At 42.9% G+C, this 15,601-nt stretch overlaps 1 protein-coding gene across 2 annotated transcripts in view; it reads right to left on the bottom strand.

Moving 5' to 3' along the window:
* Positions 1-15,601, bottom strand: part of EPG5 (ectopic P-granules 5 autophagy tethering factor) — a 111,266-nt gene that overhangs the window by 76,954 nt on the left and 18,711 nt on the right. For both annotated transcript variants that reach the window (XM_066247450.1, XM_066247451.1), the window contains exons 2-10: positions 13,331-14,272; positions 11,842-12,085; positions 10,290-10,426; positions 9,294-9,401; positions 8,335-8,408; positions 6,189-6,294; positions 5,223-5,337; positions 4,636-4,786; positions 1,182-1,337 (exon numbers count right to left, since the gene is read on the bottom strand). In XM_066247450.1, the coding sequence (XP_066103547.1) occupies positions 1,182-1,337; positions 4,636-4,786; positions 5,223-5,337; positions 6,189-6,294; positions 8,335-8,408; positions 9,294-9,401; positions 10,290-10,426; positions 11,842-12,085; positions 13,331-14,272 (2,033 nt within the window). The remainder of the gene's footprint in view (positions 1-1,181; positions 1,338-4,635; positions 4,787-5,222; positions 5,338-6,188; positions 6,295-8,334; positions 8,409-9,293; positions 9,402-10,289; positions 10,427-11,841; positions 12,086-13,330; positions 14,273-15,601) is intronic.

The following is a 15,601-nucleotide window of genomic DNA, read 5'->3' as shown; positions in this document are numbered from 1 at the left end:
TCAGTGGGCAGAGGCTCCTGCACTGACCCCTGGCAGGGTCCTGCACACGTTGTGCGGCATCTCAGGAGACCACCAAATTTGTGGACAACATAGACAGTATAACAAGAGTAGCCTAAAGATAAATTTCTCAGGCTAACTTCTAGTTATCTCAGACCCACACCCCCCGAGTGCCAGAAAGTGATTAAGACTTCGTCAAGGAGTCCTGACCTCTCTCTAAGTGAGCAGTTACTCTATTTGTCATCTGAAATCACAAAAGAACCACTACTTTACATTTGAAAAAGCCTTCATGGTTTAAAAAGTTATTCCACGTATTACTATAGTTCATCCCTGTAACAAATTCATGAGGTCGATGGATGAGGCAGTATAGTATCATCATCTCCACGTTACAAATGAAGAAAGTGAGACCGTAAACTCTTAAGTGGCTTGCCCAAGGTAACAGCAAATGGCAGACCACGACTCAAACCCACTACACAACACACAATAAATAAGAGGCTGAAACTGAGGCCCATGTGAGAGGAGTGTAGACAGCTCAGAGGAAGACAAAGGTGGGGAGAGCTGGCAGCTCACAGGTGCAGCTAGGGTGGCAGGAGGCCAGCCCTCACCTCCCAGCAGAGGGTGCAATGCTGTGGTAGAACCCACCCCTACATTCTTCCAGAAGCTCAGGGCACAGGCTGTGCTGTGGCGCCCCTGCCTCTGCAGCAGATGTAACCTAGGCTGTAAGCAGCTGCAGACAGCATGATCAGAGGACAGCATTCACACGGCCAAGACAGGAGACCAGGACCCATGATCGTCTGGACCTTAAAAGACTCTCGCAATAAGACAACTTGGACAATCAACTCAAAAAACCATTTGTGCCAGGCACTGAGCACCGGCTCTGCCTCACTGCAGGTATCGAGAAGGGTTCGAAATAGAACTCATCCCCTGCTCAAGGCTACCCCACAAGTTCAGGGGTGCCCAAACTAGATCTCAGAATCTGCTTATTTTAAGACTAACGGAAACATGAAAGAGATCATTTTCGTCAGCGCTAGAGTTAAGGAAACTCAAGTCCATGAATTTGCTCAAGATAAGAAACAGATGAAATACCTAAGACATTATGAGAAACCTACTTCAGTCAATACTTTCCTGTCAACCTTTCCCACTAGCCAAGTGACCACTTCTCAACACATCAGCACACTTCTTACCTTTTGGCTTTCAGCACATGTAAAACAGCTCTCAAAAACAGCTCATCAAATTCGACCTGCAGTTTCTCCATGGAGTAGGGCTCTAGCGCCAACCCCATGCCACGGTTGTGGCTCACAAACTGTGCCCAGTGGTCACTCACGTAACCAAGGGTTATCCTGGGTGTAAGGAAAGACAATACAGCAATCTTCAGTAATGTGCTCAGTATCAGCAGTTTTACATTTGAAGCATTCATTTATTCCACACATAGTTACTGAGCATGTACTCTCTTCTACATTCTGAAGGAAATTCAATGGGGGGGGGGGGTGCTACCCTCACAGAGCTTACATTTAGGGTAGGGCAAACGGACAACAAACAGAGTAAAATACATAGTCTGTCACAGTTATAAGTGACACTGAGAAAAGTGACGAGGAGAGAACAGAGCTTCTCAGGAGTTGGTGGGCGGGGAGTAGCTAAGAGCAGGCGAGGCCCACGGAAGGGGGGTGGTGCGGAAAGGCAGGAGGAAGTCATAGGGGTCTCTGGAAAGAGCAGCCAGGGGGCAGACACCCACTGTGAGGGCTCCAGCTGTGTCCGGTGTGCTAGAGAAACAGCATGGCGGCCAGTGTGACATGGCGGCAAAGTGACTGAGGGGGACTGGAGAGGAAACCAGAAAAGTGGCCGGAAACCAGACCGTGAAGGCTCCGCAGGCCACTGTGAAGACTTGGGCTTTTCCTCTGAGTGAGATGGAGCAGCAGGGTCTCGAGCAGGAGTGACTTTCCCTGACTCACCATTTACGGGAACACTGGCTGTGTGAGAACAAGCTGGAGGCGGGGTGAAGGGGGGCAAGGGCAAAAGCAGGACAATCGGTATGGAGGCCACTGTGAGGGTCGGGGAGGAGTAACTAAGAACGAAGGAGGGCGGTAGCAGAGAGGGTGGCGAGGAGCTGAGTTCTGGAAGTAGCCTGTCTGTGGATTCTGAAGGATGTGCCTCTTTCACAGTTTAACCCCTGCAGCTGGAACGCATGTTAAACATGATGGCACGCCATAGCTGGGCAGCACTTCTTCTTTCTTAGGACATACAAAATACATCTTCAGAATCAGTAGCATCTCAGACTTGGTAACACGTGGCATTTTAAAGGTAGAGATGGTTGACTTGGCTGTTAGATGGGATGCGGGGTGTAAGAGAGAAAAGTCAGGAATGCCATCAGGTGTGTTGGCCCAAGTGGCCAGAACAATTAGGTTGCCACTGAGTGAAAGTGAGAAGACTGTGGAGGCGCGGTTTGGGGGTGGGAAAAGTGAGCTCGCTTTGGGAATATTAAATTACGGTGTCCGTGAGTCATCCAAGTGGAGGTGCTGAATTGGCAGCTAGATAAACAAGCTTATGAAAGAGGCATAGGCTAGAAATATAATTCTGAGAATTGTAACAGTATTTAGATGATATTTAAAGACATGAGAATACCAAAGCAGCAAGTTCACATAAAGGGAAGAGGTCCAGGGATTGAGCCCCAAGGTCCTCCAATGATAAAGAAGTTCAGGAGGTGGAAATGAAACAACCAAGAAGGCAGAAAATGAATAGCTAATGAAATGGAGGAGAAAACTGGAGAATGTTGTATCCTGGAAACCAAGCAAAGAAAATGTTTTGAGAAAGTGACCAACTATGAGAAAGGCTGCTACGTGAACTATGTGAGATATAAACCAGGATGGAGACCTAGAATTGGTTGCTGGGCTGGTAGCTCAGAGTGTATCAGTGACCTTCACTCTTCAGAGCCGTGTGGGTAGTGCTGGGGAGGGAAGCCCAATTCTGGAGAGTTCCAGTGAGAATGAAGGAAAAACCCTGGAACCAACGGATGACCCAAGCAGAGGGACCTTGTGAGAAATTATTCTACAACTGGAAAGTAGAGAAGAATCTGTGATAAAGAGAAGTAAGCAGATGAAAAACAAAAAAAAGAACATAATAGAATAATTAGCTACAAATATTTACATTAAAATAATATCATGAGTGAATACTGATCTTAAAACAATAACAACAAAGTCTTTCCTACAGAGTTATCACAAGAATACAATGAGAGGGCAGTCCTGGCACACGTTAAGCACTCAGTCCTGCAGCATGTATGTGACTCAAAGATGAATTTCACTTTGTTTACCAAGCAGAATCAGAAAATAAATACTAGGAATTTTCCTAAATAAGTAAATAAACTTTTAAGAAATTACTCTCTCGCCTGACCAAGCAGTGGTGCAGTGGATAGAGTGTCGGACTGGGATGCGGAGGACCCAGGTTCGAGACCCCAAGGTCGCCAGCTTGAGCGCGGGCTCATCTGGTTTGAGCAGAGCTCACCAGCTAGGACCCAAGGTCGCTGGCTCGAGCAAGGGGTTACTGGGTCTGCTGCAGCGCCACAGTCAAGGCACATAAGAGAAAGCAATCAATGAACAACTAAGTGCCACAATGAAAAACTGATGATTGATGCTTCTCATCTCTCTCCGTTCCGGTCTGTCTGTCCCTATCTATCCCTCTCTCTGTCTCTTAAAAAAAAAAAATTACTCTCTAAGTCACCAACCCTCCCCCTCCCTCCTTCCACCATCCCACCATCTCATTTTCATTTGCCCTCTACTGAAAGTTTTCTTTAGACCTTAAAAGTGACCCCTGGCCCTTTCAGGACATCCTATACTCATGTACCTGACTTTATTTATAAAGCTAATGGATACATACACATCTAATATAAATTAATTATAATCAATGTTTTAGGAAAAAATGTGGGGAAGGAAAATTTTGCAATACATGGAGGTTTTGTTTTGCTTTTGTTTTGTTTGAGGGAAAGGAGTTTAGAAAAAAGAACAGCATAGTGATATGTGGTAGGGAATGACCCCGACAGAAAAACTGATGACGCAGAGAAGGGGACACAAAACTAATTCAATGATTCAATGAAAAGCAGTACCTACTCTCAAAATTTATTCATACTTGATGATAATAACATAAACTCACTTTTCATTCACATAAATTAAAGGCTTTCCCAAAACAAAGGAGTTATCACTGATGAAGTCAATGATTTTCTTTGAATAATATTTACCAGAAATTAAGATAAGGATAAATAAAAGAGAAAGCAAAAGCAATGACATGAATGAGCTATTGCTGATATCACTACGTGACAATTCCCAGGCAGAAGCTGGGAGATGGAAGAGAGCAAGGGAACAGGAAAGAGCCTGCATTTTCCTGGACCAAGTTTAGTTTCTCTGGCCAAGGTCAACCTGGCAGCTGCTTTGAGGACCTTGACTCCAAGAACAATTATCAAGCAAATCAGTTAAATTTGAAATAACCAAATATTCTGATTAGAAGCATTTCTATAATTTTCATCTAGTAGATGGTGAAAAAAAAAACAACAATTCTTACTTTTATGATAACCAAGACCTGAAGTATACACCATAATATCCATAATCCCAACTACGCAATAAGCAAACAGAATATTCCAACAGCGGTATTTACCTGATCATATAACCAATTCGCTTCACAAACTGCCTGTAGCGCGCTCTATTAAAGGTTTCTAACCCCACAGCCAGCAGTTCCACTAAGGAGTTAGCAAAGGCAAAGATTTTCATCATCTCTTGAGGTCTTGTTGTTTCAGGTAAATAATCACCTAAAAGTTAAAATCAGAGAAAAGGAAAGAATTAAAATTATTTTGGAAAAACACTGCAAGCTTCAGATATAGATATCGCAATAAGGAAAGAAAGAAACACAGAGAAGAAGAAACAGTCCCCACCTTTCTGGCTCCTAAGTCATTGTGAAATGGGAAACTTGAAACAAAGTACCAAATTAAAACAATTTATTTAAACTGAGCAATGTGCTTGCTAGTCACCCTTTTTGCATGTATTGTAAACACTAGGTAGGAAATTACAAGCACAAGAGGAAGAAAGCAAGCCTCAGCAAGGTGGGACGATGCAGTTGCCTCTGTGGAGCGTGGCCGGGCCGGGGGACCCGAAAGCGGAGCCCGCGTGGAGTAAGACATGATGCCGCGCTCCCGTGTTTGAACTGGCCACTACCACATTCTCATAGGACCAAAGAAATTAGTCTACCTTTTGCCTTAAACCCAAGAAGATGTTGAAAGAGTTCATGAAACGGAAACTGGGATAAAAGGATAACCAAATCATCTTCATTAAGGAGAATCCAACTGGTTTCAGGGTCTTCATCCTAAAGGAAAAGATGCAAAATCATGTCCACTGATTTGATCAGATCACATATGGTCTAGAGTTACTGAAGCTAAATTGTCACAGGTCTCAATGGTAAGTGTGTGGTATTCTCATGAGTCTTCATGGACTTCTCTTCCAGGACAGAGACTTAGAGTATCAGTTCCATAGGTGGGCTGTAAATTCCCTGAAACTGTGAATGCAATTTTATGTATATCTTGGTCAAGTCCATTCTTTAGTAATAAATAATTGGAGAAAAAAATCCTTACAGATACACTAACCACGTGTACAGTAGAAAGAAAAATCAATAAGGGATATCTTGAGAAAATGGAGTTTGATAATTAAATTCTCACCAAAAACAGAGAAACATCTTCTACCTTTCAAATGAAAAGCTCTGGATAAGAAGTTAGTAAGAGGTAAGGCAGAAACTTGGTAAGCTCCAGCTCCTTATTACACAGATTCAGATAATCTATAGGTGAGACTTCAAGCCCAGAAAATTATTCCACAAAAAAATACAATCCTAATATAAATGTTATGGAATCTGTAAATATTTCCAGGTTCTAAATTCTCCCAGCTCAGTAGGGAGATATTCTAGAAAAAGGTGACAGGCTAGCACACTAGATCAGAGTACAGGCTTGAGAGGCTCTGCCTTTAATGACTGTATAATTTGGAACAAACGCCTTCACTCCCATGCACCTCAGTTTCCTCATCTGTAAAATGGGATCACAACAGGGCTTGCTTCATGAGTTGTTGGGAGAATTAAATGAGATATGTGGAAAGTGTTTAGAACAATACCCAGCACATAAGAAGAGATAAAAAATGATGAATCAAAATAATGGAGACACGACAAGTTACCTCTTCTCCTCCTTCATCCACTAGTGTCCACGACCCAGACGCAGGCCCCGAGGAGGATGGCTTCCCCTCGCTGGGCTTCATGTGGCACAGGAACTCTGCTCGATTTCTAAAGAACAAGTGAAATCACGCCTGTCACAAACACAGAAAGCCCACACGTGTGTATTCTGGATGACCTACTCACCCTGAAGAAGAGTCAGACAATGACACAATCTTCAAATGTTTTAAACTAATAAACAAGAACTAAGAACTGACTGAAACTCAAGGAGACCAGAATCTCACCAATTTCGGTGTAGAGACCACACCATTGTGATTTAGCAATGATGAGAGTAACTGCAGAAAAGCAGTTCAGCTCACACCCCTCCTGTGCACAGTGGGGCCTCAACACACACGGACTGCTGCAGCCCCTTAACTAACCAGGCTTACCCCGGGCTGCCAGGGAAAGGACTAAAACGAATGCTTTATTGAATGAAATAAGGGTAATCCACAGGCAGTGCAGAAGCTTATTTAGGGCAAAATAAAAATTAGATCTATATGCAAAACAATTTTTAAGTCAAATCATATCTACCCTTGTATCCAAGAAGTGAAAGAGGAATCAGGAAGGACTGCTGCCAGCCAGACTCGCACGGTGCTGGCTGGATCTGGTGAGCAGGTGTAGCCAGAGAAGTTTCTTCTCTGACACTACAACCCGGTTTTTGGTCCTCTGTTCATCTCTCTCTGGCCTGACCCAGAAAACTCATCCACTCCTTCCTCAAACCAGGAACTTTCTTCCACGACTTCCAGCTCTGCAGCTGCAGTGCTGCCTTTTCAGATCCAGGGGCTTCTGATCCTGAAGCTGCAAATGACCACTGCTATCTGTCACTTGTGTATTCACGTGGTATATGCCTCAATGACCTCAGACTTTCCCCCTTACAAAACAGCTCCCCTTTCTGTCTTCTCAGTCTATTAGGACTGCCAATACCCTCGGTCGCTCGGACTTAGAAGTCCGGGTTTATATCCGAACCACTCCCTTCCTACATATTCTTTATTTAGCCAACTACCTAACCCTTTCCAAAGAGGATGACCTGTAGGTAAACCTGTTCAAGGTCACCTAGACACAAACACTGCCTCTCCCCCCACCCCAGTTAAGGATGTGTCCCCTTGATGCTGGGCTGGGTTCCAGAGCCAGAAGAGCTAGACATCTATATTTGTAATTCAACTAAGCGAAAGCATACCTTATCCCTCCAATTGAGTCTAAACTTCCTTAAATACAACTTTTATCCTTGTTCAAAAACCCTTGCCTTACTTGTGGTGGCACAGTGGATAAAGCGTTGACCTGGAATGCTCAGCTCACTGGTTCGAAACCCTGGGCTTGCCCAGTCAAGGCACATATGGGAGTTGATGCTTCCTGCTCCTCCCACCCTTCTCTCTCTTTCTTTCTCTCTCCCTCCCCTTTCTAAAATGAATAAAGTTTAAAATAATTTTTTTTTAAAAACTCTCAATTCTACAAAGGCCAAATGATATTAAATCTAGATCTCTCTGTTTTAATGTCAAGGCCTTTTATAATCCAACTCACCCTACCATCTCTATTCCCTTCACCCACACAGCCCACCGAGCTGTCCTTCTACCTGTCCCCTGCACAGCTATTCTTACCTGTACCTGGGCCACTGCTCCCTGTTCACCCACTACAGTGCCCTCTACTGCTTCTCTCCCACTGAAATCCATCCCAGTCTTCAAACCCAGCTCATCCACTTGGAGCCCTCTCTGACTACTCCATTCTATTCTCTTTATTCTCCTCATTACATCAATCACAGCTTCATAATTCACCACTTCACTATCTGGCATTTTTTTTCCTCTGTCATTAAATCTCTTCTTCTAAGAAACAGATCATCCTTTCTGTCTTTCTTCACAGTACTTTTCACAGCAACACATATGACAGGAGAGGCAAACCGATCAAGAGGGGAACCCAAAAAGTTTAATAATTTATACATAAGCAGTTAACTGGGTCACTTGAGGAACAAAAGGCATCAAACCCCCCAAAATCTTCAATGTTAAATTCTGGAATGCTGACACAGCCCTTGACAGCCTTTGGATATAGGCAATTTAAGAAGCCAATCCCTTGATAGAAAGCAGCATTTCAATTTCTACTTCAAAAAGATCTCCCACTTACCTGACAGGAGACATCAGCAGGGCAAGGGACTGCATAAAATGGAAGACCCCTGATGGGTTATTCAACACTTTGATCTGAAATCAGAAAAGGAAAAGGCATACTATGGAAAAACAACCACCCAAGTACTCATAATCTTAGTTCAGGAGAATTCTGAGACAGGGTGCTGTTAAGAAAACAAAGATGGAACTGGCACCTAACCCGCCAGAGTGAGAACACAACTCAGGGGTCACCTAGCAGTACGGAGCCCACTGCATTCAATAGGCGAGATGGCTGAGCACTTTACACAACAACCCGTAATAATATGGGTCACAGGATGACAGCGCTATTTTAATCCAAAAATAAAACAAACAAAACAATCCTCCTTCTCCCTAAAGAAGTCCAAACGTCTTGCCACCAGAAATACTACAGTAGGGGTAATGTGAGGAAGCTGAACTTGGCATACCCTTGGATTCTAATCATGAGTGGTTGCTTTCAGTGACAAAACAACCCAAAGGCAAGCAGCAGAGAGAAAAATCTATAGACCACGTAATCAAAGCCTAAGTTGATAATGTGAGAGCTGATACGCAGACCTGGCTATATGTCAGTACTAACAAGCTTTGAGAGGCTGGTCGTTTCTGTTTTACCTGTACCAACTGTGGTGTGAAGTGGATCAATTTAGGAAGCTGTGCTAGAAAAACGTCCTAGACAGCCTTCCCACACAGAATTAATTACGACTGAACCTACCAAGCCAGACTACAACTAAGCTTTTGCAATTCTACTTAATTTTGTCAATTATGGGGTAGCCCAAGAACTTTCAGCATAAAATATTCCTACAAATATATTCTGCACGTATTTTAAAATTTTTATTTTAAATATCAATATTTTTTAATTGGCCTTTTTTAAAAAGCATTCTCTTCACAAAAAGTGTTTAACAAAATCTTCAGCCCATACCCCTCAAACAAGAAGGATATTCATCCTACCTGAATAAAAGGAACAGCCCATTTACTAACACCAGCTGGGCATCGAAGAATATGATTTAGAAGGAAGAGGTGGTCTCCGGGACAGCCAACTCTTTGTAACACTGACACCTGACCAACAAAGAACATACAATTTCACTATTTAAAAAGAAGAATGTATCTAGAACTCTAGTGAAATCACTTATCTGATGTTTAAATACATGGGATCTTTCAAAAGAGTAATCAGACATAAGATATACTATCAACTGGTTGAGTTTCTATCATAGAGGCACAAAAAGGCCTATGAATCTATGAGTACTACAATAAAAATGTCTTAGTTTCTCTGCATAATGTTTACTTCTAACAAATTACAAATCACCAACATTCTTGGCCATTTGTGAATAGACAGAAGCCAATAGTTTAACCTATTATCAGTTTCTAATAGTTTCTCAAATCCAAATAAGTATGCTTGGAACTGTACCCAATATTTAAGAACCCTGTAGGTACCTAAGAAAAAAAAGCACCAAAGGCAGTCCCATTAAGAAACATAACCAATAAACAAATAACCATCCCGTAATACACCTATTATCTTTCCTACATTTTTCTAATATCGTTTCTTTTACCCTTAAAAATTTTTTTAAATTATAACTAAGTGCAAATCAAAAATAAAATGATAAAAATATGGAAAAATTTTAGACCAGATATCTATATTGTAAATATGAATCTAGTCTTAAATTTAGCAGGCTTCACACATTTCTATTTCCGTCTAAGTTGAAGCCAGAAATCATTTAACATAAAGTTTATATCAAGTTTATCAGAGAGAAAAGCACTTTGTGTTTAATAATGCACTAGAAAAGTGTAGCTTATTTCCATGTGTCATGATCAAAGACATCAGTAACTAACAAATGAAATGAATTAGCTAAAGAAACTCTTGGAGAAAAACTATAATGAAAGAAGAAATAATTCTCACGTTATCAGGGAAACAACGAAAGACTACTGTATCTATTTCTATTCCCTTACCAGTTTTTGCAGCCAGAGAAGAACGTGGTCATGGAACTGAGTGTCTTCATTCACTCTCCTGGTGAACATGAATAAGACACTAATGCACTCCTTTAACTGACACAGATCAGACGGAATGCTTTCTGCCTGTTTAGAAGCTGTAATTAAAGAAAAATTAAATAAATCCCATACAAATGGTATTTCGAGGGGGCAAATATTTATTATCTTCAGTCTAGAAAAGAACTCTTCAAAATATTTACTTAATAAAAATCCAAAAAGAGGCCTGACCTGTGGTGGCACAGTGGATAAAGCGTCGACCTGGAACCATAAGGTCACCGGTTCGAAACCCCGGGCTTGCCTGGTCAAGGCACATATGGGAGTTGATGCTTCCTGCCCCTCCTCTGTTCTCTCTATTTCTTCCCCCGCCCCGGCTCTCTCCCTCCTCTCTCTCTCTAATAATAAAAATGAATAAATAAAAAAATCCAAAAAGAAAAGCTGCACCAGAAATATTTGAATTTCTACTAAACATGTAAACCAAAACAGTATTTAACTTTGTGAAGTAATTCAAAGCAAGGGAAAACTGACTTCATTAAAATGGATTTTTTATCGAAAAATCAGATCCCTGGCCCAGCCCCAGGTCTTTGATCAGTTAGGAAAACAATGAGGGGGAGGTTTTTTTACTTAAAACATCCCAATATCCATCCCAGAAATGAAAAGTGCATGATTCAGTTAGCATAATTAATATTTCACATATGATACAGTAAAACCTAATTTCTTAAAACTTAAAATAAGAAAAATTTCAGAACATTAGCTCCTCTAATCAGAGTTAAATACAATAAAAAGAGCTCAATAAACTGGACAAGAGACAGGATAAAAAAGTTCTGATTATCAGGTTTATAATAAAAAATCTACTTGGACCTGACTTGGCAACAGGCACATAAATGAGGACAAGGGACATTAAAGATAAAGGTGAGCTTTCTAGCTCCCTAGAGAAGCAGAGGACGACAGCCGTGGGAAGGCAGACCTCACACTGCTCCTTAAAAACGTGGACAAGGCTGATCGCAATCCTACACTGGGGAGGCAAGGTAAAACCACAAGCACAAATGGTGCCTTGGAGTATAAATCAGTGCACAGTCAATTCAACCAGACCAGGGGGAGTCAACCTTTCTATACCTACCGCCCACTTTTGTATCTCTGTTAGTAGTAAATCTTCTAACTGACCACCGGTTCCACAGTCATGGTGATTTATAAAGTAGGGAAGTAACTTTACTTTATAAAAGTTATAAAGCAAAGAGTTACAGCAAGTTAGAGCATATAATAATAATTACTTACCAAGTACTTTACATCGGATTTTCGCTAAGTTTGGCAGAATAAATCTTTATAAAACTTACTATAGTTAAATCTATCTTTTTATTTATACTTTGGTTGCTCTGCTACCGCCCACCATGAAAGCTGGAACGCCCACTAGCAGGCGGTAGGGACCAGGTTGACTACCACTGAACCAGACCATACCCCTCAATTTATTTTGCATCTGAGACTACAAGGAAGAGCGAGACTTTCATTATTTACACACCTCGGCCTTGCTGATGAACTGCTAAAGTCCTCAGAACGGCTGAACTATTAAGCAACGCGTAGATGTAAGACTCCACTTGCAACCTGGAGAGCACCGATGTGTACGAGTGCAGGGCCAGGGTCTGGTGGAGGTGCTCGGATTTGGCATCAAACAGCTTCTTTAGCTCCTCCAGTGCGTCTTCATTCATCTCTACTCTTTGGTAGCGATGAAAGCCTGAAACCTTCACTTGATCTGCACAGATACCCTAGCAGTGGACAAACGGGTTCAGTGTGAAAGCACTTATTCTTTGCGTTTAAAATAATCAGGCAGCAGGTATACCATCTTCAACATGCTAATAAATCACAGCGAGGGAGCAATAATACCAACAGAGAACACTACAGTGTAGAATCAGGTGTCAAGGAGTAAAATGCCAATCACCAATGCATCACAAGTTCAGAGAAGAAAAACCCTAAGAAGTAGGTGGTAAAGATACAAGTAAACAATAGAGCTTGTTCCTAACACTCTCATGATTGATGATCTTCCCTAACACTTTACAAACCCACTGAGGTCAGAGTGATCTCCCCTTCACCTTTAAGTGGCCTAAAAATCTCTCTGTATTTACCCTCATCATTTGTGATTCTGCTCAAAAGAAAGAAACCCCTCTCCTTTCCAATACTACACTGCCAGCTGTGTTCCTGATTCTAACCCCTCTTTTTTAGCATTGCCAAATGTTTCCTTCTCCACAGACTCCTTCCTATCCACAAAGAGAGATACACAGGTGTCCCAATGAACAAGGATTAGAGATGAGGAGAGATCACATTTCCCTGATATCCCCTCCAGCTTCCTTTCAGTGTCAAGCATGTTAAGGGTGGCCTTCTCTTCCCTGCTATCTCTTGCAGGCCACTATGAAAAGGCTTTCCTTAGGTACCTTGGTCTCCATGGGGACACATCTAATTGCTTTCCGTTTCCTCATCTCCTCTTAACCTTGTTCCACAAATCATGTTATTGCCATTATGTCCAAGGTTAAAACAAAGAGGTCCACGGGCTGAATATGACTTGGAGACTTGATTTGCTTGGCCATGTGCGTGTGTGTGTGTGTGTGTGTGTGTGTGTGTGTGTGTGTGTGTAATTAGCTGTCAATATTTACAAATCAAAATCCCTCACCTTTGGAAAACAATACGATGTGGCAATATATCTCATGCTGGATCAATACATCTATAAATGGATCAATACCACCTCAGGCCAAAAACCAGCTAGGACTCAAGAGCAGCAGCCCCTGCTGGACCAAGCATGAGTTAGCCCAGTGCCCACTGTCCCACTCAGCCTGCAGCATTTCTTCAGTTACCTGCATGGGCCCTGCAGGCGCCTGACTTGATGATTTATGCACTGTCCTACTCTGAGCTAAGACAGGGTCAGTGTGGGTATAAAGAGCAGGCTCCAGACCTAGGGCATCACAGGAGTAGCAGTTCCCCAAGCTCCTGGAAGCTTTACAGAACCCTCGTCAAAATACCTGTACAGACAACTGTTCCTCCTTAAAGTGCCAGAGTCGACTTTTAGCGTTTTGGCAATCAGATGCCAGAGCTGTCAGCTCAGCCTCAGCCAGAAGCAGCTGCTTCCTACATCGTGAATAGTTCAACAGCAACTCATAGAATTCATGCCTGTCCTGATGAGCCATGCTGTCAAATTCTTCTAAATATGACTCAACATTTTCCAGCCACGAACCAGGCTCAAAGATTTTTAGCTGTTCTTTAGTAAACGGTACAACTTCTGGCTGAGATGGGAGCTCCGGGTAGAGTCGCTCATTCCGAAGCTCGGGTCTCACTGCCACCAAAGCTGGCACTTCGGCAATCTCAGCTGGCAACTGGGGATACAGTTTTTTCACTCTAGGCAGCTGAAAATCGTCTGTGGCTTCATAAGAACTCTGCAAGCCAACATTTTGTAGCCCCTCTGAGGAAAGCCCCAACGTTTGTTTGTCTCCTTTGCTACACTCAGTGTCTCTGACCTGCAAAGTTTCCATTTCCTGCAGAATATAAGAAGCACTAGATTGTAGTGTGCTCTGAGAAGGTCCACACTGTACCAATCTACTTTCCTCTACTTCTACAAAGTTCTTGGGGGTTTCTACTTCGGTTCCAACATTGTCTCCAGGGTCAACCTTCAGCTTGACTGCCTCATCCCCCGCACAGGCTCCAACCTCCTCCCCTTCTTTTAGGGTCTCTGCGTGGCATGTCAGGGACCCTTCGGTATTTCTAGTTAAGGAGGTGAGTGGTACATCAAACATTTCACTCTCGTTCTGTCCGCTGGCGTCATTCTGGAGCTCCAGATCACTTAACACCTTCAGATGGTCTCCTCTGAATTCACAAGCTGGAGCAGAGCTTCCCAGCTCTCTGGAGGTTTTTGGAAAGGAGAGTTCATCGAACTCTTCCCTCTGAACAGTTTCATATTTCTTCTTTTCCTAAAAACAAGATTCATACTGTGAAATAACTTACAACAATTGCCAATGCTTTCAATATGAGGAACTTTAAAATTTTATATGAAATCTAACTAGGCCCTGGCCAGTTGGCTCAGCGGTAGAGCGTCGGCCTAGCGTGCGGAGGACCCGGGTTCGATTCCCGGCCAGGGCACACAGGAGAAGCGCCCATTTGCTTCTCCACCCTTCCGCCGCGCTTTCCTCTCTGTCTCTCTCTTCCCCTCCCGCAGCCAAGGCTCCATTGGAGCAAAGATGGCCCGGGCGCTGGGGATGGCTCTGTGGCCTCTGCCTCAGGCGCTAGAGTGGCTCTGGTCGCAACATGGCGACGCCCAGGATGGGCAGAGCATCGTCCCCTGGTGGGCAGAGCATCGCCCCATGGTGGGCGTGCCGGGTGGATCCCGGTCGGGCGCATGCGGGAGTCTGTCTGACTGTCTCTCCCTGTTTCCAGCTTCAGAAAAATGCAAAAAAATAAAATAAAATAAAAAATAAAAAAAAAAAGAAAAAAAGAAATCTAATTTTTCTCATTTAACAAATGGACTCTCTACTTTATAAACAATGTTTCATACTTTGTATTATTCCAATTTTTGAGTATGTTGAATTTAGAAATTCACTAGTCTAACCCAACAGAGAAAGACACCATAACAAGGGTGGAAAAGAGCTTGACCAGGCAGTGTGCAGTGGATAGAGCGTCAAAGCATCAGCGCATCACACTGGGACACCGAGAACCCAGGTTTGAATCCCCGAGGTCGCCAGCTGTGTGCAGGCTCATTCGGCTGTAGTATGGGCTCACCAGCTTGAGCACAGGGTCACCGGGCTTGAGTTAGGGGTCACTCGCTCTGCTGGAGCACCCCCACCCCCTGGTCAAGGCATGTATGAGAAGGCAATCAATGAACAACTAAGGTACCGCAATGAAGAATTGATGCTTCTCATCTCTCTCCCTTCCTGCCTGTCTGTCTCTATCCGTCCCTCTCTCTGTCTCTCTTTGTCCCTGTCTCTCGCTAAAAAAAAGAGAAATGGTGGAAAGGATGTAGAGCAATTAAAACCCTCATACACAGCTACAAGGAATGTAACAAGAAGAAGCCACAATGAAAAACAGCTTAACAGTTCCTAACTGTGGTGAAAGTTGCACAACCCTGTGATCATACTAAAAACCACTGAATTATACACTTTAAATAGGTGAATTGTACAGTGTATGAATTATAGCTCAATAAAACTCTTAAAAACAAACATAAGAGATTTGTTCAAACTTAGTGAGTTGAGAAATAAAAAGTAAGCAAGCAGAGACTGGAATGGGGAATAGAAAAACACTGCTCT

This window comes from Saccopteryx bilineata, chromosome 11 (genome assembly GCF_036850765.1).
Source record: "Saccopteryx bilineata isolate mSacBil1 chromosome 11, mSacBil1_pri_phased_curated, whole genome shotgun sequence".
In the NCBI taxonomy this organism is placed as follows: Eukaryota; Metazoa; Chordata; class Mammalia; order Chiroptera; family Emballonuridae; genus Saccopteryx; species Saccopteryx bilineata.
Note: the sequence above shows the minus strand (reverse complement) of the source record. Positions and strands in the feature narration are given on the sequence as shown.